General features: G+C 37.4%; 1 protein-coding gene across 1 annotated transcript in view; it reads left to right on the top strand.

Moving 5' to 3' along the window:
• Positions 1-27895, top strand: part of ACE (angiotensin I converting enzyme) — an 806509-nt gene that overhangs the window by 215222 nt on the left and 563392 nt on the right. Inside the window, exon 3 of the mRNA XM_044055209.1 lies at positions 8780-8870. Coding sequence (XP_043911144.1) covers positions 8780-8870 — 91 coding nt within the window. The remainder of the gene's footprint in view (positions 1-8779; positions 8871-27895) is intronic.

The raw sequence follows: 27895 nt of genomic DNA, 5'->3' as shown, positions 1-27895 counted from the left end.
GCTATCCATTACAACTGCCACAGAAATAGAAAGGTTGCTCCTGACCAGTTAAAAGGATACAAAAATTATTACATTTTGCAGTGAAAGTAAAAAGAGCAACAGTTTAACTTTATACATTTCAAGAACAAAACCTGGCTCTCATCAAAGATGCAACTCTCCCCTCCCCACCATGGAAGTCAAAGAGAGGTTCATGTTGTCCTGATAAAAAGTCAGACCACAAAGTTATTTTTTTATTTTTGTCATTAAAACTTTTCATTCCAAGCTTTACACGAGCATGTCTCTTCAGGTCTCATAGAAATGGCATGGCACAGGGGGATAAATACAGAACATTTGTGGGTAGGGAACAGTAGAATAATTTCTGAGGTTATTCTCTTTATAAAATAATTACTCATAAATTCTGTATAGAGGCCCACATATTTTTCAGGGGAATGATTCTGTGCAGACAAGGAAATATTGTATTTTATTTCATCTCAATTAAATCCATGGCCGTCATTAGATTGTCTCAAAAAAGGCTTATCCTGCATAATTTCTGCCTGTCAGTCTCTAAGTATCATATGGTTAAGGATGGGGGGGTGCATAATTTGTGTCCTTCTGTCTCTATGTATCATATGGTTAAGGATGGGGGGGTACATAATTTGTGTCCATCAGTCTCTATGCATCATATGGTTAAGGACAGGGGGTGCATAATTTGTGTCCCATCAGTCTCTATTGTATCATAGGGTTAAGGACAGGGGGTGCATAATCTGTGTCCGTCAGTCTCTATGTATCATATGGTTAAGGACAGGGGGTGCATAAATTGTATCCTTCAGTCTCTATGTATCATATGGTTAAGGACAAGGTGTGCATAATTTGTATCCATAAGTATCATATGGTTAGGGACACAGGGTAGGATGCAGCACAGCCTGATGTTTCTGCTAAGATTAGATGGTTGGGTATTTCATAGGGTAGTGTGCAGACTTTCTGTGAGACTTACATACATACATACATAAATACAAATATTTAAGCACGGGCATTAATGCCCTTCTAGCCTGCCAATATACTAAAACACTTGCTTTCATAATAAGTGTCCAGGCTGTTCTTAAAATTATCTAAACTAATGCTTGCTTTAATGTAATTTGTTAGTCTGTTCCATGCATCAGCTACTCTCTCAGATGACCAATTAGTGCACTTCTCATTCCTATAGTATATTCTACATAGGGTGTCTGATGATTCTCTACTACTTTTTGATAACCCCCAAAGTTCCCAGAGATAGTTGCCTCTAAATGCCCTTTATACCCAAATAAGATCTCCTCTCAGATATGTATGAGACACTGTACAAGTTCAGATATTTTAGCCTTTCATAACAAATTTTCACACCCATGGATGCCCTTGGTATATTTCCACTGTACTCTTTCCAGTTTACTCATGCTTGTTTTGTTACAAGGTTTCCATATTTTTATGTTATTCCATACTCAAGCTTGGGTCTAATGTAACTAACAAACAATGACTTCATCATTTCTGATTTCTTAGACTTTTTCAAACTTTTTATACAGCCTATAGTTTTATAACTATTATTAACCAATTGGTTGATATGATTAGAAAAACTCAAAGCTGGATCTACCCATCTACCCAGGTCCCTAAATGAATCTACATTTTCAGTCACTGTGTGCTGTATTAAATATTCACCTTTCAATTTATGTCTCTTGTATTCTTGTACTTAAGTGCAAGAAATTTAGTTAAACTCCCGAGAATCCAAGAATTGTATAACTTATTCCAATCGCACGCACCTAGTCATTCACGCATGTACTTATATTTCATTATGTTGTCAAATTACATAGAAATATATATACCCTAATGGCAGATAAGACATAACCCACCTGCAATACCAATTTCCAGAGTTTCTGAATAATGTGCAAATAATGGCTACAAATTTATTAATTTTTACCACTGCCAAGCATAAAAATGGGTTTATGTGCATCTTCCACATTTTCTTGAATTCTATTATTTTATTCTATTAATTTCTATTCTATTCTCACACAGGGCAGTTTCAATTTTTACAGACGGCACAGTGGTGCAGCAGTTAATGTTATTGCCTCACAGCAAAAAGTTCTCCAGTTCGATTCTTGGCTGGGATGCCTTTTGTGCGGAGTCGGCATGTCCTCACTGTGTTTGTGTGGGTTTCCTCCCACACTCCAAAGACGTGTGTCTGGAATGTTTCTCCCCAGGTCTCTGCTGAAAATGGGCTCTGTCCTAGTCAGATTTCCCAGTCAACAAGTGTTAAATAAATAAATTACTCTAAAACAATAGCATATCTTCAGAAAGGATGTTCTAATCACCTCCCTTTCCATTAAAATATGCTTCCTGGTGTCTCCCTTGAGCCTTTCATATTGTAAGTTCAAGCTGTGTCTTCTTGTTTTGATCTCTGTTTTTTGAAGAATTGTACCCACTTAGAGTCTATGCACTCCTTTCAGGTACATAAGATGTTTGTATTACAGTTTAACCTCAGATGCCCTTTCCTCATCTTTGTGCATGTTATATCATTGTGGTCTTTTTTATGTATCTCCTGTTGAAGGCCATGCACATTTCTGTTGCCTTATCCTCTCTATGTCAAAAAACTTCTACACAACTGCACTCAGTACTTGAGATCATGTCTTAACATTTGCCTATATAATGAGAGAATAAATTCTCAGTTTGTATAGATGAGGTCCACTCCTTTGCATGCCAATGCTCCACACCCTATCAATGGAACTCTATCTTCTGGTTTGCTTACTTAAACAACAAATTCTATAAGAACTTTCAAGTTGCATTCTGCTATTGTTGTTGCTTCTGTCCTCCCCTGAGCTGTGTATGCATTTCATAGGTTATTTCTTTGCAGATGCATTATTTTGAATTTTTCACTAAATGTAACCTTATATTTTATAAACTAAACTACTCTTCACACATTGTCAAGACGCTTTCCTTCATTTCCATACCTTCTTGTATATTACCCTTTGATGTTTTCTTAGTTTCATTTAAAAAACATCATGCTTTTCTGTCCAAAATTTCTGCAATGTTATTTATATAGTCATTATAAAAGACTAACCCTGATAACCGACTGTAGTAACTCACTGGTACATATTCTTTCCTGACAAGACTCTAAATACATTGGTCCTCTGTTTACCTTTCTTTAGTTACTGTTTGATATGTGCTACATCCTGTGATTCACAAAAGGCTACCTAATTTGTCCAGTAATGTTATATGTGGCACTGTGTCACATATATTGCGAAATGTAAGCAGGTCACCTGAACAGCAGCTTTCTGGTTTGTTGTCTGTGTTATCCAACCAAATAAGTATTATATTTGTCCAGTGTGTCCTTGTTGTGAAGCTATTCATCCTTGGGTCCAATGCCCCATTATCTCATACATTTGCCAAAGTTCTCTCCTTCAGCCATGACTTATTAATTTCACTCACAAATGGGTTCAAATGGACAAATTGCTAGCATTCAGACTCTGTCTTGCTTCTAATTGTGAGAAAGGGAAACACATCTCTCCTCCATGCTTTATTAACATAAACGTCCTCCTGTGATTTTTTTTTTTTTTTAAATTTATGCAAATTGTGACAATTTCTTCCCTCATTTTGTCTCAAAAATTCTTGGGTTAATATTAAGACAAACTGTCTTATTATGTACTTTAGCTTTCAAAGTTCCTCCGGTGCCATTTTTCTCTGTGAAAGGACTGGGAACAAATATATTTCTTGTCCACTTTTACTGAATGGATGGTAAAAAGCTCTTTTTTTCTTCTCTGTAAATACTGAGAAGTATTCATTTAACAGACCTGCTCTCTCAGTATTCATTTAATAGGCCTGCTCTCTCAGTATTCATTTGATAGACCTGTTCTCTCAGTATTCATTTAATAGACCTGCTCTCTCAGTATTCATTTAATAGGCCTGCTCTCTCTCAGTATTCATTTAATAGGCCTGCTCTCTCTCAGTATTCATTTAATAGACCTGCTCTCTCAGTATTCATTTAATAGACCTGCTCTCTCAGTATTCATTTAATAGACTTGCTCTCTCAGTATTCATTTAATAGGCCTGCTCTCTCTCAGTATTCATTTAATAGGCCTGCTCTCTCTCAGTATTCATTTAATAGGCCTGCTCTCTCAGTATTCATTTAATAGACCTGCTCTCTCTCTCTCAGTATTCATTTAATATGCCTGCTCTCTCAGTATTCATTTAATAGGCCTGCTCTCTCTCAGTATTCATTTAATAGGCCTGCTCTCTCGGTATTCATTTAATAGGCCTGCTCTCTCAGTATTCATTTAATAGACCTGCTCTCTCAGTATTCAGTTCTACTCATTCCTGTCTATTTCCTTAATTTTCATTATCCCTCTTTTTGTCATAATTGCTCCTTTACATATCCTTTTATCAACTTTCTAGGGTGAATTAAGCTAGCCTTTCCTTGCTTTGATTTTCCTGCTTCTTTCTACCTTAATTGGTATTGTTTAGCTTCCTATATTCTCCCAGTGCTATACATTACCCTTAACCTTTGAACTTGTGTCATTTGTTTATTTTTAATTTTTTTAATTTATTTATGTTTACTATCTGGGAAGTCCCAACTTGATATAACCCATGTCCAACAGATGCCTAAGGGCAAAAGCTCCAACTTTTATTGTAGTAAGCTTGACATCTGCAGAAAATTTTCTTTCTTTCTTAGCTGCAATTTTGTTTGTATAAAAGTATGTGTTCATTCAGATTACCTTCATTTGTGTTTACCACATTTACCCCAGTTGGTTCAGGAGTGCTCAATTTAATACTTCCAGCTAACAAAGCTAACAGTTTCGAAGTGGACATATGACAACTATTCCTATGTCTGTTGTACTTCAGTTGACCAAAATTAAATTCAAGAAAAATAACTCACCAGATTCCATTAACCAAATCTTATCAGTTAGCAGATGTTATCTGAATTGGTAAAACCCACCTCCAGTAAAATATAACTATTGTATCATCATAGGCAGCTTCCATAGTTTATATTTCATAGAATCATGTTCTTGAATGTCCAAAGGATTTAGGACTTAAGGGTCTGAAAATCCTGCTTTGTTGAATTCTGGTTGTCTAACAAAGAGGCTAAGACAGGAGTAGAAATAGTAAGGAAAAAGGCATCAGACACACTCTAGCATCTTTTGTAGAGTGACTCAGTAGGTGGCACAAAGAAACTGTATCAGGTTGCAAGGCAAAGACAGAGGTAAAGAAGATAGTCAGACACCCTTCGTAAGGGGTGCCAGCATGAACCTGCTCATAAGTCCGCAGGACATCAAAGGCAGAAGGAAGGGTTACTTCCAGCAGATTCTGAATGAAGAAAACCCAACAGAAACTGTGCTGCCCTAGACACAGCCTACTGTGACAGAAGAGGAGGTGCTCACCCTAGCTCTTCAGGAAGCTCATGTAGGAAGGAAGTTATTTCTTGTGTATTCTGGTTATTACTACCAGCTTTCTATGGTAATGACATATAGTAATGTCTATTTTTAAGCTAATACTGACAACTTGTACAAAATGTAAGATACTGTAAAGTGCTTATGACATTGTAAGTTACAGTTTCTTGTAGGCTAAAGATATTGTTTCATACAATGTGTGAGTTTCATGCAAACAGATTAACATGATAATCTTCTTCTGATACAAGTTGGAAGTATCAATTTCTTATAATGGAAATGGATAGCAAATATGAAATCTTCTTCATGGCAGTCTGTGCCAGCAGATTTTATCGGTAGTGAGTAATCTTCAGAAAGAGCTTCTTAAGCAGTTTCAAAGGGTCTGACACTCCTTTGAATCCCCCATCCCTAAAGATGCAAAATTGGGAATGCCATCAGAGGAAAAGAGAAAATTCTCAATCTTTACTGTAATATGACCTCCCACTACATAATGCTGGCATTCTGTGATCATATGACTATTTGATCACTTAGCAGGCATTGCAAATGTTTAATATTCTGAATGTTCGGCCAAATGGCTGGTTCCCCATACATATATCTCAGTAGATATGGTCAACAAAGCACACTGAATATTGTGAGACAAACAAGAATGGAGATAAATATACAATTGGTCAATGGGTGGTATAAATCTAAGGTCAATGAGTGGTATAAATCTAAGGTAACTCCTAGTTTTTTTGATAATCCACAGTAATGTAGGTACTGACTTTAGGTAGCATAAAGAATAAGGTGTTATGTAAACATATTGTGTACATTATGACATTGTATTTTTCTTTAGCAATAAACATCTAAAATATAGCATGACAAGAGGCCTCCATGAAAATACAGCCATTGGTGATGTACACAAATAATGTACTTTGTTTCTGTAAAGGAGTGGGTCTTGTACTGTGCTCTTCCAGTTCCAAACAATGCCATTTTACATCAAAGCACCTCATGGCCTACTTTAATATAGTTAAGGTCTCTGCTGTATCCCCCTTATGGCTCATTTACTCCATGGGAGTGACACTGAGGTTACTCACACTGTTAGTACATGACACAGGGGAGAAGGAAATTTTAATTTTAAAGAAACGTTTCTTCAAATATATTTAACTCAATTAAAATTCATCAAAGTCTCTGCTGAGCAAATATTAACAATATTAAGATTGTCCTATCAAAATGTGCTGCAATAAGCAGTTTGACAATAGACCATAACTGCAAAAAAATATTTTTGTAGAGGGACACATCCTCTGTGCCCATTATATAGGGGGGATTCATGCCGGCCCATAACATATACACATATGTAAAAACTCCAAGATTGCAAAACCTTCATAAAAAATGAATATATGTAATTCCGTTTTTCTCAACTCTGTGTGCTCTCCGAGTTTGTATACATAAATAGGTGGTATGCTTTGGTAGGTGGTATAGCTCCCTATATATGATGGGATTTGAATGACCTGTCCCATGCAAAACTGTGTTGTGCATATTAATTGTGCAAAGATAGATTTGAAAAGATAGATATTTTGTATGTTCCTTCTCTTTTATGTTGTTGCAGTTTGATCAGTTGCGACTTCAATGATGTGCGAGTGAAATGTGACTTTAAATAAATACATTTGGGTGATCAGGCCTCAGCTCAGTTGGACTTTTGAAGCAAAACCACAAAAAGGTTAATGATCTAAGGTTCTTTTACCATTACTACACTGATATTTTATTTGGACTGCACGTGTAGTTACTATAATGTAATTAGTATATAAATAAATTATTTACTCCTTGAAGATACAATGCACAAATATATCTGCAGTAGTAACAGGCATTTCCTTAGTATAGCCTTCCTAGAGCAGTACATTCGCAGAGATGTGCCATAATATTGGTGTGTAATGTGGTTAATGAAAAGGACAGTGTCTGCATATCTGTGTATACATTTGCATATATGTGTGTGTGTGTGTGTGTGTGTGTGTGTGTGTGTGTGTGTGTGTGTGTGTGTGTGTGTGTGTGTGTGCATTATCTGCATGTATTTACATTTTAAGAAGTCTGCCCTTGAACAATCATTTGCCTTTCTTTGAGAAGAAACATTTTAACTGGACAGAACAAATGTTCTTCTCTGGAGTTTTTGCCTGCAGGTTTTTGCAGGAGATTGCGGTGCAGCAGGGTCAGGGAATTTGTCCTTACCCCACTGTTATGTGATTTCAGAGTGGGTATATATAGTTAGCAGGGCGGTGTGGTGGTGCAGGGGATTTACTATCAAATGACTGAAAATCAAAAGACTGAATCCCAAAAAGACTGAAAATTCAAAATATTGAAATCATTTTTAATGCAAGGGGCAAGCCCCCCTGCTCCCCTCATGTGGGGGCTGTGCCCCTCACACCCCCTGCTAAATATATATACCAACTCCAAAATCGCACAACAGTGGAGAAGGGGCAAATTCCATCATTCAATATTTTGGTTTTCAGTTTTTTTAGGATTCAGTATTTTGATTTTCAGTCATTTGATAGTAAAGGGGCTTGCCCCTCTGCAAAAAAAAAGTGCAGTCCAAAATGATTGTTCATTCTCTGTTCACTCTTGTGAGCATTTAAGAGTTCAGGGTTCACTATATATAAAGTCAAACCTTTAAAATCGTGAAAGTGCATAATTGCGAATCCGAATACCTCAAATTCATGGTTATGGCTTTAAGGTACGTTACGTGCGGTCTTGTGAGTGGTTGGTGTCTAGTGTTGTGTGTGGATTTAGGTGTAATTTAAGGTAAGTGAGTGTTTTGTAAGGGTTTTGTGTGGGAGTTTGAGTGTGTGTGAATGTGTTTGTCTGTTGTACATGTGGGTTAGGGTAGACAGGTGAAAGCATGGGTGTGTAAGTGTTGGATTAGTTGGTGTTTGCATATGCGTGATGTTTGTGTGTGTGCGAGGGACTGTAGAATGTGTGGGTGTGAGTTTCCTTTCTGTGTCTGTTTGTGAGATCTCGGAGTTAATATATATAAGTAGGGGTGTGTGGGTTGGATGATGTATGTGTTGTGTGGTGTATGGTGTATTTCTGTTCGTGATTTTGTGTTTCGTGATTTTGTAGTTTTGGGATTTGGGACATTCGACTTTATGATTTTGAAATATTGAAATTCGGGATTTCAGTGTTTCGAGATTATAAAGTGAACCCATATATATATATATATATATATATATATATATATATATATATATATATAGATATATTAAAAATACATATATCTATATCTATATATTCATTTTTACCCTTATGAGGAGTTACACTGCATAAGGTACAACATCTGAACATCTAGCCCAAAGAATTACATATAAATGTTATTTATTTTCATCCCATCTTTATTCCTGCTCTTCAGTTTTTTTCTTTATTGTGTTTTACAGTACAACACAATTCTAAGTGAAATGGATAGTATTTACTCTACTGCAAAGGTGTGTCGTCCAGGTGTCTCGGAATGCTGGTCTTTGGAGCCTGGTATGTAATCTCTTCCACCTTAATGTTACCTAATTTCTCCATTAGCATTACTAATAGCTACCATGAGCTTATAAACTACAAAGAAGGCTTTACCCTATGCAGTTTCTCTTATTCTGATTTTCTTGCCTATAGTCAAACACAGCAGGGATGTGTGCCCTTGCACAGTCTTAATTCTTTTATTGTATGTTGGATTGCAGCCCTACTATAGGATGAAGTCTTACAATACAAGATGTTAATTTTTTTTATGGGTAGACAACAACAACAAGCAGTAGGAAGAGGAAGAGGAAAGGAAGAAACAAGCTGTATGAGATATTCAGGTGAAAATCAGATTCTGCAAAAACAATGAAATTAACACTTTGTTTTTTATAACCACAAAACAGTGTGTGTAACGTGTGACTGAGTAAAAACCAAGAACTCAATAAAAATCCATGTTGTCTAAAGCACAAGGCATGAGGCAGTTTTAACTTAGATTAATGTGAACAGAGATTTTATTACAAAAACACAAAGTTAAGCACTTTCATTCATCTACTTGGACTTCGTCAGAACTTGTGCTTTGGACAACGTGGATTTTATTGAGTTTGTTTTTTATAATGATGTGATGGTGGTCTGTGAAATTATCCCTTTCATAAACTTTTATTTGTATCTCTGAAGTAAGGTAATATGGCATTCTATTTTTCAGTGGTCCAATATTTGCATTGCCATTGTGTCTTTATATGATTAGTGATCCATATTTTTTATCGCAGTATGAGATTCAAATAACTACTTTCCTCACACATTAAAAGTCAGCATTGTATTGCATATCTACAACTTTTATTTACTTTGTTGTAAAGTAATCTAATATGTGATAGTTACTCAGTCATTTTTTAATGGTAGCTTTAATGTAATACATGCAAATGTTACACTTTCATTCAGATTTTAACTGTTAACTTTTATTCTATGTCTGTACTGAAAATCAGAACTATTCATGTGGGCAACCTGGCCAACAAAAGGTAAATAAATACCCCAAAAAAACAAATAATTCTATGTTGCACAACTTATAAACAAAGGTATGGCATCTAAGTCCAAGGGAGTCATTGTTCCACTGTATCCGGCATTCATCAGCCCTATCATTGAATACAGTGCCCCCTTTGGCATGTACCTAACCAGGCATATCCAACAATTGGAACCCGCACAGAGGTTCCTCACTAAAGTAATACAGCATGTAATTATGTCCTATGTAATCCACTTCAAACCCTATCCCTTTATTCTGTCTCCTACAGGCTTTTGAGGGGAGATGCATACAGGGCATTGTCAGACCCACTCTGATGGACCTCCTGCATATCCACAAAATAAACAGCACCAGAATTACCCATTCTAAAGACTTAAACCTTGCCTGTGATATAAATAGGACCTGCTAGAATGATAGGTATGTATCCCAGAGACTAACCCATGTACGGAACAGGCTCCCCATCCATGTGAAGCAGAGTTCCTTCCTAACTCAATTCAAGTGCAACTTGGACAATTGGATGGGAAATCAGAAATTCATCCCTGGTTTGGCACCTATGCCTCTAATGGACAGAGTTAACCTGTAAATGGTTCATCTCCCAGGCCCATGCTTACACTTATCATGGGTATCAGAACTTATCACAGATTTGGGATGCATGGCTAGACTTAAAAAGGCCCTTGTGTTCGTTAGCCTGTGAACCTATAAATCAATTGTACAATAACAGGAAACCCACATTTTTGGATGCATTTATCTGGATTTAAAGCATGGTTTATGCTGGGACTTATAGATGATTAGTGCATTGTGCTGTACAAATTAGGATGGGTGGTGGCAATGCTTTATGGACAGTTGAAATATACTAGTAAGTGTGACCTTGTAATGGCCCAAACAACCTAGTATGAGTGCATAATAACATGAAAATGAGCAACCACTTGCAAATCAACCACATGGAGTATGACAATGAAGGAAAGTAAAATGTCAGCCTTATTCAGAAATGTATAAGTTGGGTGCACTGTTCATTCATGGTGTACAAGGAAAGCCATGCCAGGAGGAGCAGCTGCAGTATGTTTTGGAGGCTGCTATCAGAGCCAGAGTCCTCTGTGTTGTGTATCAATGCTATATTAACCACCAGAGTAGGTACAGCCACTACTCAGAGAACATTAAATTGTTGACTGTTTCTTAGTGGGTAAGAATGCTGTAAGGGACCCAGTCAAATTGTAAAATAAATAAGCAGAATTGAGGGGGGAAGCATGGTATTCCTAGTCGGGTGGATACAAAATTATGTGAAGCCTTATTCATCTTAGTTACAGGGACCTTCTAATGACCTATGAGAAACATGCTAGAGATATTACAGGGATCAGGATCACACATTTTAAACTAGTTCCTCAGTGTTGTACAGTATGTGCAGGAGGATATCTGGCTCCTCAGCAAAGTGGAGGAGAGAGCCAACATTGCGACAGCCCATTTATGTGAGATTTTGGGAGATGTAGATTGCACAATTGATGTATCATGACCCCACTTAACCCAGTGGGCCTGTAATACACCAACAAGAAGGGCTTATCCTCCCTGAACTACCAAATGGACTGTAATACCCAGGACATTATTTATAATGTGTCTCTTCACCACCCAGGCACCTCACATGATTCAAAAATTTAGCACATGCCTGATCTATACCAGCATTTTCTGCAATGGCATACAGGGTCACCTGGTTGGTTGATGCACACACATGCTAGATAGATCATACCAACAGGTACCATGCAGACAGGGAGTAGGCCATATATAATGTGTTGTCATGTATTGCAAGACATGCATAGAGAAAAATGTAGCAGTTCCATAGTGGAGGTAGAGGCTGGCACAGTACACTGTTACACTGATAAGAGGTAGCATTTGGTCCCCAGCTATGTTCCATGATAGACACCTCACAGAATAAAATAATGCATGCACTATTACATTCAGTCTGTTCTGGATAGTGCATGGACTGGTCATGATGTGTATCAGATGCCACCATAGCATGCAGGCTAGGGGGTGGCCAGGAAACAGTCATTGTTGCTTATATGGATGTGTGGAGAGTGCAAAGTAACTGGTGAGTGCAGTAAATAGGGTCATAGAGGGTGAACATGTTAACCAAATACTCAGGAATTTTGAGGTAAGTCAGGGATCCCATCCTTTAGTTGTGACACTGATCCCATACTAGCACTTCAGTCTCCTGGCATTGTATCCTTCCGGTAATCATTCCAATACCTGTAAATCTCTAAGTGAGTATGTATGCTACATTGCAGGATGCATATACTTGTCTCCTTCAGGTAATCATTCCAATACCTGTACATCTCTAAGTGAGGATGTATGCTACATTGTGGGATGCACATACCTGTCTCCTTCAGGTAATTATTCCAATACCTGTACATCTCTAAGTGAAACATGTCAGTCAGTGAGGATATATGCTACACTGTGGGATGCACATGCCTGTCTCCTTCAGGTAATCATTTCAATACCTGCACATCTCTAAGTGAGACATGGCAGTCAGTGAGGATGTATGCTACATTACGGGAAGCACATACCTGTGGCCATAAGCTGTGCCCTTTATGCATGTGGTTATCAGCTGCAGTTAATGCTAAGCACAGCCTTCCCTTCCAATATTCCTACTGCAGTCGTGTTTAAACTCAGGGTCCCTACATTCTTTGTGGCATGTCTTTCCCATGGTTTCCTCTGTTCATGGCTTGACCACCCTACAGCCATTGGCAGATGGTACAGTGTCATGTAGTGTCATGGGCTCTACTTACACTTACCAGGGGATCTGCCTCCCTATCACTGAAATCCAACACAGGGTTATTTGTTTGATGCTGAGGCACTTTACTAGGCAAGACTCCATCCTACCTCCTGGCACTTTATATCATGCTAACATGAGCAATCTGTCATGATAAGTATGTTAGTAAAGCCAGTTAGTGAGCACAATATACGACCTACACATGTTGCCACTTGCCACAAACATCATGGTGACAACTAAGAATGTAACCTACATGCTTGTATATACAGCATGTGCACATCTTTAGTGCAGTAATGCAGTCCTATAGACATGTACTAGGACTGTGGTGCATTGCTAAAGGAATGCAGTATTGCTATGGTGCAGCATCCCAAACATAAACTTACAATTATATACACAGCTCTTCCATTTCTCTCCATGAGTGACCCTGATTGAGTGGCCATGGCTACAAGTTAATGTTCTGTTTAGAGAAAGGTTTCATTGTTCTTTCTGCACAGGAGTTTTGGGGAAAAATTGTTAGGCACTGATAATGGCCTCTTGTATAAAACAGATATCTGGCAGGCACTGGATGGAATAGGGAGTGATATTGCTGTCATCACCCTTTCTGGTAAACAGAGCAGACATAGGTACAGTGACCTGAAGTAGCATTACTCAAACCTGCTGTAGTAGCGAGAGGTACACATTCAGGACAGGGACTTTGAACTGTCCTGTGAACAATTGTTTATTTCCAGTACATTTCCTGCTACCTGCTTATTTAACAGTACATACTTTTCAAGCCATAGACTAGTGGCAGCTGAGTATTGCTGCATACCAGAGAAGGAGAGAGCACCTCTCCATGTGGTGGGTATATCTGTATCAGTCTACTGTACAACTGTGACTGTGTTTGTAACATATGTGTGTGCTAAAGTTTTCCTTTCATACATCTAGTTCTGGATGAAGAGCAGATGAGGCCACAGTCACCTCAGTCTGTGCTAACTGCTGCCTCTAGTGTTGTACCACCAGTGGCTACCATGCTTGCCTACTGGAGATGACCTGGAGGTATCACTGGTGTCCTCCATGTCTGCTACTCTGGAGGGGGAAAGGCTTCTCTCCTGAAAATGGATCAGAGGAACCATTGGTGGTCATTTAGCATTAGATGCAGAGTCTGGTGACCACAGAGGTACACTGTCAATTAATCACCTGTCTTGTTAATTTATGGCATCCTCTGCCATGAGTCTGGTAAAATTATGTAAAGGGTAGGCCTTGCCTATTGGGCCACAAGGAGAACAATTGGTTTATAACATTGGCTATCCATATAAGCACTTTCTGAGTTTGTTCTCTTTTGTGCCAGCCTGGATTTGAACCATGCCATGACTCTACACTATCCCATGCTTGTGTTTTGCTCCCTTATCTATCATTCCCCATTCCTTGTTAGCTGTCTAAACCTTCCCATCCTCATTTGTCTAATATCTATATGTACATGTCCATCCACTGTCCTCCACACCTTTTGTGTTCGTACTGTCTTTGTCTGTCAGTGTCTGTACTTTGTACTGTCTTTGCCTGTATGCATCTGTGCTCTGTACTGTCTTTGTCAGTGACTGTGCTCTGTACTGTCTTTGTCTGACTGTGTCTGTGCTCTGTACTGTCTTTGTCTGTCTGTGTTCTGTACTGTCTTTGTGTCTGTACTGTCTTTGTCTGTCAGTGTCTGTTATCTGTTTAATTATGCTACCTTCCTTCTTCCTGTATCACATTCACAGACATCCCTGACGACCTTCCCCAAATACCCTTCATTTATAACAGTTTAAAGAGGTTGTGTCCCCACAAAAAAATCTATCTAGCGATAGATAGATAGATAGATAGATAGATAGATAGATAGATAGATAGATGATAGACAGGTAGATAGGTAGATAGATAGATAGATAGATAGATAGATAGATAGATAGATAGATCAATAGACAGATAGATAGATAGATAGATGATAGACAGGTAGATAGGTAGATAGATAGATAGATAGATAGATAGATAGATAGATAGATAGATCAATAGACAGATAGATAGATAGATAGATGATAGACAGGTAGATAGGTAGATAGATAGATAGATAGATAGATAGATAGATAGATCAATAGACAGATAGATAGATAGATAGATGATAGACAGGTAGATAGGTAGATAGATAGATAGATAGATAGATAGATAGATAGATAGACAGATCAATAGATAGATAGATAGATAGATAGATAGATAGATAGATGATAGACAGGTAGATAGATAGATGATAGACAGGTAGATAGATAGATAGATAGATAGATAGATAGATAGATAGATAGATGGATAGATGGATAGATAGGTAGATAGATAGATAGATGATAGACAGGTAGATAGATAGATGATAGACAGGTAGATAGATAGATAGATAGATAGATAGATAGATGATAGACAGGTAGATAGGTAGATAGATAGATAGATAGATAGATAGATAGATAGATAGATGGATAGATGGATAGATAGGTAGATAGATAGATAGATGATAGACAGGTAGATAGATAGATGATAGACAGGTAGATAGATAGATAGATAGATAGATAGATAGATAGATAATCTCCTTCTTTCCCCCTGCCTTTTATTACCCTATGCTTGCTGCTTTCCCATTTCCTTCTTTTCTAGCTACCCATTTCCTCCACATTTATATGATGAGCAGAGTTGCCCCTTAACTGTGAACACCTACAATGAGGTATATGTTGGCCACTATACTGGCTTTCTAGGGCTGGATGGATGATAAATGTAGCTTTCTGTACCACACTGCACATGTGAGAGTATGTTTCTTGGCTTTACTCTATTGCTCTGCTGTGCCTTGCCTGTGATGACCACCATGTTGGTCACACATGCTACAGCAGTGCTACTCCTGCCATAGAGAAGACTGGTGCTGTTTTTTCCATTATAAACATGCTTCCTCTTTTTTTATGTGGTCCTTCGCTTGTCATGCAGGCACTATTCAGTGTTCATACATATATGTTAGCTGATTTGCAAAGATATCACCTCCAGATTAACAATGCAAGTACAGAGCAGCTGTCTATGAATTGTGGCTTAGGACTGCTATAGGATACGTGTTCTTCTGTCAAGACTTTCCATTCGGGAATGCTACTTCTCAAAGCAAGTCAAATGATTATTCTAGGACATGTGTTTTTAGCATGGAAATGGATTCTGAAGTGCGTGCGCGTGTGCGCACACACACACACACACACACACACACACACACACACACACACACACACACACACACACACACACACACACACACACACACACACACACACACACACACACACACACACACACACACTAGTCATTGTTATCTAGGAATTTCTTTTTATAGGCTGTCTAACAAAAAATGGCTTTTGTCCATGTTTTATTGGTGATGTACATCTGAATTTTATTTTTATTTTAAAGTACATTTCAAATTTATTTTTATTTTTATTTAGTTGCTCTGGAAGACCTACTTTGTTATCACTCTTGCAGGATATATACTTCTGGCAAAATGTACTATCTATTTTAATTTCCATTGTTTTACAGTGCTGGAACATAAAAAAATGTACCCAAACAATTTTACGGCATATTATATCATGCAAATGATGGTGCAAACTGCATCAGTTTTGAGAGCACAGACAACACAGATTCCATATATTTGGATGACTACAGCAAGCTGGAGAACAGAATCATTTTTATAATAAGGTACTGAAACAAATCGATTATTACCGACCCCTGAGTGTAAGAGCAGTATGTCATGCTCATCTCGCTAAAGTATCACTTGTAACACAGCTCATTATATTTCGCATGTTTCTAAGGGTCATTCTGAATGATTGAGCCATTCGTTCGAAGGTACGTTATTGTCTGCCTCTCAGCAGAACTGCAGCAGAACTACCATTAGTCAGAGCTGCTCTCCAGCCTGTTGACCTCTTTTTCCACTCCCTGAAGTGCTCTTGAAAGTAAAGCTCTTCACTCACAGACTATGGGACAAAAGCCATAGCTTACCCAGACTGCTTTGCAGTATAACTTAGTCATCGCATTTACAGAAATTACCCTGATGAGTGGGACTTAATTAAGCTTGGGAACCTGAGTCAATAACTGTTGTTGAAAGCAGTCATAACTATGTTGTTTCATGGCCCTTCCTACACAAACTAAAGTAAGCTTATTGACCTTTGTATGTATTTAGTACCTTCTACACAGGATGTAAAGCTTTGTATGTCACATTGCTATCACCTTACCTATAAAGTTGAATAGCACAAAAAATGTTTTCTGTCTAAGTGCAACTCGTAGTGAAGACTAATATAAACAAGTAATACATTTTCTTTGGAGGTGACAGAAAACAAGTAAAACTGGTTTTACTGGAAATCATAGAAAATGCATTTTAAAAGAAAGGAAATTAAGAGAGTTTTGTTGTTGTTGTTAGACTACACTGTCCATCTTTAATTAATCATTACTGTGCCTGTTACGGAAAACTTTTGCCTTCTAGAACGCTCCTTTTCCTTAATAACTTGAGCTAGAACCCCACCTGTGAGAAGACTGTTATCTTTGCCTGTCACCACCAGACGTTACATAGTGGTGGTGCATTTGGAATAAACAGAAAGCTGAAGATATTCTGCTTTCCCAACTACAGGGTTAAATTCTAGAAGCAGTTTCCATATTCTGTGCATAGTATGTAACTCCTGAGGTTTCTGAATGGCTCCCATATTAACTGGATACGAAGTGATGGTGATGCTCCATGTTTCCCTGTTCCCCATAGTGGGATAAGCTTACTGAAGTAAATGCAACTGCAGATTGTTCTTTACTCAATTTGACTTTCTCTGACTCTGACTTTAGCATCAGCGGATAATGCCCACAACTTCAGATTCATTTTGGTCTCAAAATTAATTTCTATTTAAACACATTTTCCATTTAGGTCATTCTACACATAATGATCTAGCCACTGTCATAAATGAAAAAAGTAACATACTTGTTTCCATGGATTACAAAAGGCAAACCTGAGGTACAAGTGTCCTTAATGCAAAAACAGTTTAAAGTGGTAGGGTGAGTTCACAAACGAAATACTAACTCTGTTAAATGTTTGGCAGTATAAAATAATGGACATGTTACTACATACATACATACAGCGTTCTTGTAACTTCATTTGTGTCATTACCTGCTCTGTATCACCTGGATTCTTTATTAAAACATTCATGTGTGATCTATACAGTCGTAAACAGTTCCAATCAGAGAAAACAAAACAAAACTGTTGTCATTGATAAGACCATAATAAACCCTGTTCGCACAGCTATGTCAGCTCACAGATAGTCTAAGCACTGAGAAGTTCATTGCCTCACTCTTCTGTAAACTGCATTAAAGGGGTAAGTAGAAAGGGTTCAGCACTTTGCTTCTGTTACAGTGGGCATCCAGCTGCAATCCCATCAGCCATTCTCTTAATCTGATATCTTTTCTACTTCCTCACTTGCTTTTTTCCATTTCTAGTCATGACAATATCATGAATGTAATTGCAAAGTTATCTGTAATCTGCTGCATTCCTAGCTTTGTAATACCTAAAATCCTTCTGCAATGTTAGCACAATATTTCTACTGGCTGATCCCAGACTTTAAAGTTTGCTGAAATCATCATTATGTATACATCTGTGTGTTTAATCGACATAATTTGGTTAACTACGCAGATGGTTGACAGGTGCATGAGATCGACAATCCACGGGTAGGGGAATATCCCCTTTTCCTGGAGACTGTGTGATCTTGGAGTTTGAATATATAATTAATAGCAGGTGTGGAAACAAATGTGCTTTCTTTGTGTTTTTCTTTACGTTTTGCATGTGCTGAGATTAATTCTCAGTGCATACATAGTAGCGTGTCAATGTGCATAATGTCGATGAATTTGTTTTGACATTATGCATGTCGACAATAATGGTATTCAATATATATATATATATATATATATATATATATATATATATATATATATATACTTTGTAATTTTGAATTGCCATATGATCGAATTTCACATTATCGAGACCAAAAATTTTAAATTACAAGACACTGAAACTATTAAACAGTGAATATCAAAATATTGAAAAGAGAATCTCAGGCCCACCACAACCCCAAGAACCAATAAAACTTTATATTCTATGTTTTTGCAGGGGAGCTATACCCCCCTGCACTCTACACACCCCCTGCAACTTAAATATACTAACTCCAAGATCGCTCATTTCAAAAACTCTACTGATTTCTTTCACTGATGCAACTCCAATACACCTAAATGGACTCTGCAACACAGCTTAAAATTGTGAATAACTAAACAATGCTTTACAAAATAACAACAATGTTACCTGAATAAAAAAACTAATAATGCTACCTTCCATACAAGCACTTTCTTACTGTTCTTCCATAGGATTATTTCATTAAACTATTAAGTATTTCCACTACTGGTAAACTTAACTTCCACCATTTTCCTTCACTACAAAGTACAAAGAGTTAAAGTGATAGTACACTACTGAAAAACGTACACATTTCCACTTGTCACATTATTCGACAATGTGAACTTCAATCACATACACTGTCAGTATTTTGTAATTTTGAATTGCTGCTCTCGATAATGTGACATTCGATCATATGGCAATTCAAAATTACAAAGCAGATCCATATTTGTTTATATGGGTATAATAAAACTGATTTGTCACAATGTCAGCATTCAAAGCCCTGACCACAGAACATCTAAAACACAAAAATATTGACAGAAACTGAGCATTCTCCATGACAGCATGGAAATCCAAAACCAGTGTTTTTGTAGGAGGCCAGCCACCCTGCACCCCCTGTTATTTATGCATACTAACTCAGGTTTGCACAGTAGTGGGAAAAGGGCAAATTCTCTTTGCTGCTGTAATAGCAGTCTTATTGATATTTTGCAGGTTAGATATTTTTTATCAGTGTTTTGAATGTTGACATTGTGATAGATCATGAACAGGGTTATAGTTATGTTTAGAATGCATAAGTAAGGATGGGTAGGGTTCGGGAGCTGTGTCACTCCTGCACCACCTTACTAATTTGTGTCAACCCTACTGCTGGTGCTAATCCCAAACCCTACACATTAGAAGGTCAGTAAATACTTTTTCCCTAACAGTACCACTAAACAAGATACTTAGATGCACAACACACACACACACACACACACACACACACACACACACACACACACACACACACACACACACACACACAAAACCTGTCCCCTTTCCTAACACTACTCTAACTCTAACCTGTGGATGCTCACACACACACATGAATAACACTAAACCTATCACTTAACCTAAGAAGACTTATGCTTATGAGCATGGCTGAGAATGTCCGCTTGCACACACACACACACACACACACACACACACACACACACACACACACACACACACACACACACACACACACACACACTACACATTTAGCCCCAGTGCCACAATGTTTATTATAAATTAAAGTTTTGCAATGTTACACACTACCGCATTTAACTATTCCTCCATTTGACACATAATGCACTCAGCCAAATTTGTCAACAAAAATTGCATTTGATGAATGCAACTCACAATCAATAATATGATAACCATACCATAATGGTGGATGTCTGCATGGGGCAAATGGTTTCATGACTTAATTGTCGTATTATTCTTATGATCATATGATCTTATGAACTCAAATATGTTGTCTTCAATATCAGACAAGAACTAATCCAACAGTTCAGTTCTACTTGGCTTTACTTGTAGAAAGAGGTTGCTAGACAATCATGCAGCACAATCAGTACCGTCAGTAGAACTGAGTTATCTTAGTTAAAAGAAGGAAGGGCATTAGAAAGTTGTCCTAGTGCGCACTATCTTGAATAAGTTTATAAAGACAAAAAAGTTCAAGACATTAATTCTACAAAATATGCTTCCTTTGTTAATGCAGGGTGCATTTATGGCAATCACAGACATGTGTGATACTTGTCTGCATGTACCCATTCACAGAAGTCAATCACAGACGTGCAATACTTGCCTGCAAGTACCCATTCACAGAAGTCAATCACAGACATGTGTAGTACTTGCCTGCACGTACCCATTCACAGAAGTCAATCGCAGACATGTGTAGTACTTGCCTGCACGTACCCATTCACAGAAGTCAATCACCGACATGTGTAGTACTTGCCTGCATGTACCCATTCACAGAATCAATCACAGACATGTGCGATTCTTGCCTGCATGTACCCATTCACAGAAGTCATAGATAATTATTTTATTATTATTGACAATTTACCTCATTGCTATGTGGCATTTCTGCTTTGCCCATTGTATTTACCAATTGCTCACAATTAGTGTTTGCTCATCTGAACAACTATATTTCGTCATTACTTCTTGCACTTTAGTGAATTCTGTAGTGCTTCCCTTGTCCTCTATATCTCTTTCAACAAGAAAACAAATCAGATTTGTCTCGTTCTCTGACAAAGAGAGGTCAATCCCAGATACAAACTCTTCCTTAATAACCTCACTCCAGAGAAAGGCAAAAATTATAATGGCCTTTTCCTTTCATATTTCAAAACATCAGGTTTCACCATAAGGACATTCTCAAATCTCAAGGCTGAATGGCTAAATGTCCTGTTCTGTTATCATGGTCTGCAGTACAATATAAGAAAGGCACAAAGGTACATATGAAATTAGAGCTCCTAGCCTCAGAGAAAGGTACACTGGAACATCTGTCATTCATAACAGAGTTTGTAGTCTCTGCAGTATATTCTTCCATTAGTACCTAACCTTGCAAAATAATTCATTGTCACAGTCAGAAGGTTATCAAACATTTGCATTGTTTTATTACTATGATTCCAGAGCAGAAAAATGTATTAGGATTGTTTGGATATACTTTAGGAACCCATATGCAAGATATAAAACATGTAAGGCCTGTGGTTACCATCCCACATAAAGCTCAAGGAAATGCAGGCTATTCATCTGCCCCTGACAGCTTTCAAGTCAGCCCTTCAACCAGGAATGCTAAAGAATAGTGGAGACAAATCAACATTAATTTGGTATATATGACTAGCCTTGATATTTGTTAGCTAGTAATTTGGATGCTCTTGGTATTTCAGCTAATTTATGTTCCAGGTCAACAAAATACCCCATTGGGCAATCTAAGCAGAGAATTCTCAAATACCCCATGGGGCAATCTAAGCAGAGAATTCTCAAATACCCCATGGGGCAATCTAAGCAGAGAATTCTCAAATACCCCACTGGGCAATCTAAGCAGAGAATTCTCAAAACCCCATGGGGCAATCTAAGCAGAGAATTCTCAGTCTTCTGTGGAATTTAGACAGACAGGTTCTTCTTATTTTATGAGAAACACAAAGTTAAAGATAGCTGGCTTTTTTTGTCTCCCATCTGAACTGCCAGCTTCCCGTGTTTTGCATCTCGCTTGCCTACAAAAGCATGAATAATAAATATCTATTTCATCATCTGAAATCAAGGCCTTTTTGTAAGCAGTTCCTCTAATTCCTTTGATTCAAGAGCTGCTGTCAAAGGTAAGAGGAGAAAAAAAAACTGTTAATTTTAGCCCCATGCTGGCTGAGACAACCAGAGTTCCTCATTCTGAGATGGATGTTTGTGACCTATCCAGCAATCCTATCTCTTCACAACAGCTTGTTAATCCGAAAGGAAGATGGAGTTTCCCATATAAACCTCAAGACAGTACAGATGAGAGCTTGAATGGCCTAAGGCTGATACCAAACAGGCATCTTTTCAGTCTAGACATGTCATTTATAATAAATGAGGTAATAAAAAGGCCTGTCCCGAAAATGTCATACCTATCTAGATGAACCAAAATAACTTTTAGGTGCAAAGGTAAAAGTGTAGGTTCAGCTTGGTTTGGCTAACTTCTCCATTACTTTTGACTAACATTTAAGTCTGTATTGCTATATATTCTCTTGTGGCTTCTCATGTAGCTAAGGCCAACAAAACATCTGACATCTTCTGCAGGAACCTATTAATATCAACAGATCTAAAGTAATTCTCTTTTTAATGCACTGTTTCAATAATAGTTACCTCTGTACAAAGATTAACAAACTGCAGTCTTTAATCCAGAAAGAGACATGCATAACACTGTAAAACTACAAGATGTTTTTGAGAAGCGATCCCTCTTTTTATGCCTAAAGTGATCTCTGAAGTTTCTGGAACCAATTCATTACTTCTAGTTGTGAGTAGCCAAGCATTAAATGGTTAAACGTATAGCTGCATTTTCTGTTTGCTGTACACTATATACTATAGTATACACCATATACTATATTACAGAGCTGGCTTTCCAGTTTTGTTCAAGAAGCAGTCCAGACAGCTGTATGTCTCTGTTTCAGCTTGAGAAGTTGTAAAGTTCTTCTGAGAATTTAGTACACCAGAAATAACCCAGGCATTTTCCCCATTGCACTTAAAGCCATGTTCTTCTGATTGTTAACTGATGTGCCCGTTTTTTTTTTTTTTTCCATTTAAATCACAATTTCCACTGTTTTGATTATTAGCTTGGTTTTGGCTTCGTGTGGAAGTCACCTTGCGACAGTAGTAGTGTTTATATAGAGAGTACATTCATTGCTGCTAGTTCTGGCTAGCCAAGCACTAAACTGATCAAATTTATAGCTGTATTTTCTTTGTTCTTTACTGTTTGCTATTAAATGAGATTAGCTGATGTTCCTGTTGTCTTTTTACAAGGACTCCAGAGAGCTGAGCTTGCTTGCTTCAGCCTGAGAAGTTGTACAGTTGTTCTGAACATTTGATACACCAGAAATAACTCAGGGAAGTTCTTTGTTTAAATGGTAACATTTCTAACTGTTTGATCTTGTTCTTATACTTTTTACTGTTTGCTATATACTGAGATCAGCTGGCTTTCTTGTTGTCTTTGAAGGAGGACTCCAGAAAGCTGTGTTTGCCTCAGCCTGAGAAGTTATAAAGTTATTCTGAACATTTGATACACCAAAAATAACTCAGGGAAGTTCTTTGTTGAAATGATCACATTGATTGCTGCTTTTCATTTTTTTTACTGTGTGGACCACTGCCATAGTTGTAGCTGGACAGTGGTTGCTAAGTCTTTAGCACAAAAATCGTTCTTACTTCATCTCATGAGCAATTGTCTCTAATCTGCTCTGGGCTTTACATTTTTGTGTCAACCTGTGCCAACTTGCATTGATTTGTAAGGACCTGTGCAAACTTGCTACCAGCTGTGAAAGTTTGTGTGTTGCTTCCTACATATCCAGTGTAACTGCATATTTGTCTTCCTTCCTTTTTCTTAAATTTCTTATAAATAATAGCAGTGAATGGCATAGAGAGATGGCAGTCTACTACCAGCTTTCTAGCCCTTGGTATCCTAAGGCAGTGTATGGACTGCCAGATGCTCATTGAAAATGAAGTTTTGCTTAATCTGACTCTCTCTGTGAAAAGTGCATACACATAGCTATCTTGGAGGCAGCCTTCTCAAAATGCCACGCATGCAGTCAGCATCACATTGTTTCACACTCAACCACACATATGCAACATCCTCATACTGATATGAAAGTTTTATGCACTGATGATGCAAAAATAATCGCTAGCAAAGCCTCTTAGAACTCTTAAAAGTAGGCAATCACCCCCCAATACATCTAGTACATGCAGCTTTTATCAATATGTCACCAACAACACAACACTCCAGTACCAAACAAGAATAAATCAGCTTCTGGAGACATCCTAGGAATTGGTAACTCAACCGTCAGACACATTGACTCCAGAGTCAATAGGCTGAATGAGGACAGGGTTATAGTTAGAGTTGGAGTCAAAAGCCAAAAACAGGAACAGATTTTAAATATTACCTTTATAAACTTGGAACACTGTGAATTACGGGATTTGGGTTAACATGCATTTTCTGAAGGATATAAAATCTGAAACTCAAATGTATGACTTCAGTCCTCAGTGATTTGCCTGAAAACCACAAATTTCATGAAGACTAGATCAAAAATATGATGCAAAAATCTGGACAGTTGAGAGGTATGCTGTGCATCCTGCCTACCTGAATCTAGCAATGGAGTGCAGCTCCATACCACATTATGGGAGGGTAAAAAAGCTTATGGACTTAAACATTGATACCTGTGTGTTAAGATGGATTATATAAAACCAACAATTAGGCACTTTCATTCATAGTAAAACTTCATCAGAACTGTTAATCTCAAATCCTGTCACCAAATAAATACATTTAATTGAACTATCCTTTGACAGGTTGAGCAAATCTTATTTTATATCTCTCAGTTAGAGCTCTACTAATAGCAAAACAATCATAGCCACTTTTAAAAACCTGAAAAAGTTAAAACATATGCTTATCAAACCAAATAATAGTGAAAAACATTGCTTAATCATAGCTGCTACATTTCATAACTTTTCAACCTTTGAATGCAAAATACTGTTAATCAAAATAAAATCATGTAATCCTGATTTCAGTCCTGCATCTAATAATAGTTGCCAGTGTAACTCTGATTCTAACTTATTCTCCTTTCCTGCTTGTCTATTTCTCCAATACAAAAAATAAAAAAAATCTTAAACTCTCACAAGATTTTAAATGCTTAGCAAATGCATTGGTCACATCCCCTTTTTTAATAGCATAAACATATTCATATATTCTTGTTTGCACCATCCACTCTGTTTAGGAAACATAAAAGGACCTATGTGCAAAGCAACTAGCCGAATAAACTTCCCCATTGGTTGCACACTTACAATTATCTCTACTAGCAATTACTTAGGAATATGAGGGAATGGTAGTACTTACCATATTCATAATGAATCTACATATAGAACAAGAGCCACTTTTCATCAGTCCAGAATTGGACACTGGTCCATTACTTCTAAGGTCCAGCTATCCCTTTTCCAAAATTACCTTAATGTTTTGCCTCCTTTTGTAAACAAAACCTGGTACTGCCCCTAATCTGTTTAAAAGCTAGTTTTTCTCAACGATGCCTCATGCTTCAAAGGCACTATGACCAACAGGCAATACTATTCCTCTATTAATTTTATTGTACAGGTTTTATTCCTCTGCACAGGTGTAGAAGTTGGTTCCCTTAAAATGAGACTAAAGAAAGTTTCTCTTATTTCAAAAACCTCCCTCATCACATTGTCCAAAAACACTTTAGAGTATCCCCAGTCTAAAAATAAAGATTGTAACTCTACAACAAATGGCTTGTCATCAGAAAGTAACCTGACTGTTCACCAAGTTCTTTGTTTTTGCCATGTTGTTTGGCTACTCAAAAAATGTGAATACCTATATGAAAAAGTTTTTTCTGTGTATACTAGATTGAACAAATTAGTCACAGATATTCTTTGTTATGCTTACATCTAAGTAACTCATAACATCTCCATACTTTTCACAAGTAAATTTAAAAAAATCTATATCATTGTTCATGAATTAAAAAAATACATCATATTCACTTAGGTCATCTGATCATAAGATGAAAATATCATCAAGATAGCTCATGTAGAAAGCTATTTTGGCCAAAAACACTACTGAACACATAATTCAATTCCTACCACCACATGATGATATTTGCAAACAGTAGAGGAGAAGGGACATCCATTTTAACCCATTTAACCTGTTGAAAGTATTTTCCCTCAAAGAAAACAAAATTAGTCCTCAAGACAATATCCATACTTTCCTTCACTACCACTATTTTATCATTTGTTAACCTTTTTGTCATGGAGGAGGGCCTCATGAAACAACTATGTATGAACATGATGTAGTATAACCAAAAATAAAACCTTTACATCAATTGTAGCAAAGATGTAACAAAATTAACATGCACCAACTTACTTAAAAAGCCTCATGGGTCTTTGAAAACATGAGGCTTGTTCTGCAAAAACATTTTTAATTTTCTATCAACAAACATAGCAGGAGGCTCAGCTTTAAATTTCTTTTTGGGAAGTGCATGTAGCAACATTTGTTTTCTTTTAACAGTTTGGTTTGACATTTACAGCAATGTTTTACTGGTAAGATGGATTACTAAGTGGCTTAAAGATGGAATGCACGTTGTCACTGTGATGACCGTGCCCTGGCCCAGCAATCAAGGAACCTCAATCCTCACCACTAACACCAGGGAGGTCATCTCATAGAAGAGGAAAGGATAATGAATACACATAGTAAAGTACAATTTCCCTTAAGTGCACAGAGGGATCACAGTCAGTCTGGGGCTGGTTGCTCCCTTGCTCACCAGGTCCCCAATAAGATTCCCCACTGGCACAGCTATAGGGTCCAGGTCTCAGCCTAACTGGGCAAGCTAAAACCTCCAGTATCCTCTCTGTCCAACCAGTGCTTCGTGTCCCTGCCAAGTAGTTGACACAACACACACACACACACACACACTTTGAGATAAGTACTTACACAACTTCACAGACACTCCTGGGAAAGGCTGACACAGATTCTCCAACTGTACCCCTTTACCCAGACTGTACGGTAGTAATTACTGCCACCACCCAGCTAATAATATCAGCTACTCATAGGCCCTTAAAAGGGTATCCAATTATTACTGTGCAATATTAATATCCAATGGTAATGTGACTATTCAGTCTATGGCTTATTGGAAGGGCTTAGACAGTAAACTCTATAAATATATAATGTACTCTAAAGCATAATTTATCTCTACATAAACCAGCCACAGGTAGAAGGTTTTAAAATATTTAATAATAAATAATTAAAACACAAGACAAAACTACTACACCACAGAGATATCTAAGATTTCAGACATCACATAGAAACTTAAAATAATACATTAGGACAGGTCTTATTTCAAAGAAAAATACCTAATTAATCTTTACTAGCTTTAACTATTCCTACAAGAAATCACAGTGCTAGAAACTTACATGTGAGCTTAGGCAGAGTGCTGAGTTAGATATCCTAGATCAAAATGCTGTTTGGTCTCTTGTGAGAAATAGTATTTAAACATTACCAACAAATATGTCTCTGGGTCCTCCCCAAATTACATCATTTTTGACACTTAGGTTTTCCCAGTATTCATATTGCATCATCTTGACACCTGCTCTGAGTTCCCAGGCTAATAGAAACTCCATTTACATTATTTAGCAAGCTAACACCTGCACAGGAGAATATGACACTAAAAGGCATTCTACATATACAATCTAGCAATTAGTTCTTAGTTAACACAATAGACAGAATGTCTTCAGCCAGCCTTACCAGAACCAGCTTTAAAGATCAAAGAATGTCATAAAATCATTTCAATTTCAAAAGCAAAATTTAAAAGGCTTGACTT

The sequence above is a fragment of the Protopterus annectens genome, chromosome 13.part0 (genome assembly GCF_019279795.1).
Source record: "Protopterus annectens isolate FY-2018-M chromosome 13.part0, PAN1.0, whole genome shotgun sequence".
Classification (NCBI taxonomy): Eukaryota; Metazoa; Chordata; order Ceratodontiformes; family Protopteridae; genus Protopterus; species Protopterus annectens.
This window is presented reverse-complemented; position numbering and strand designations above follow the sequence as displayed.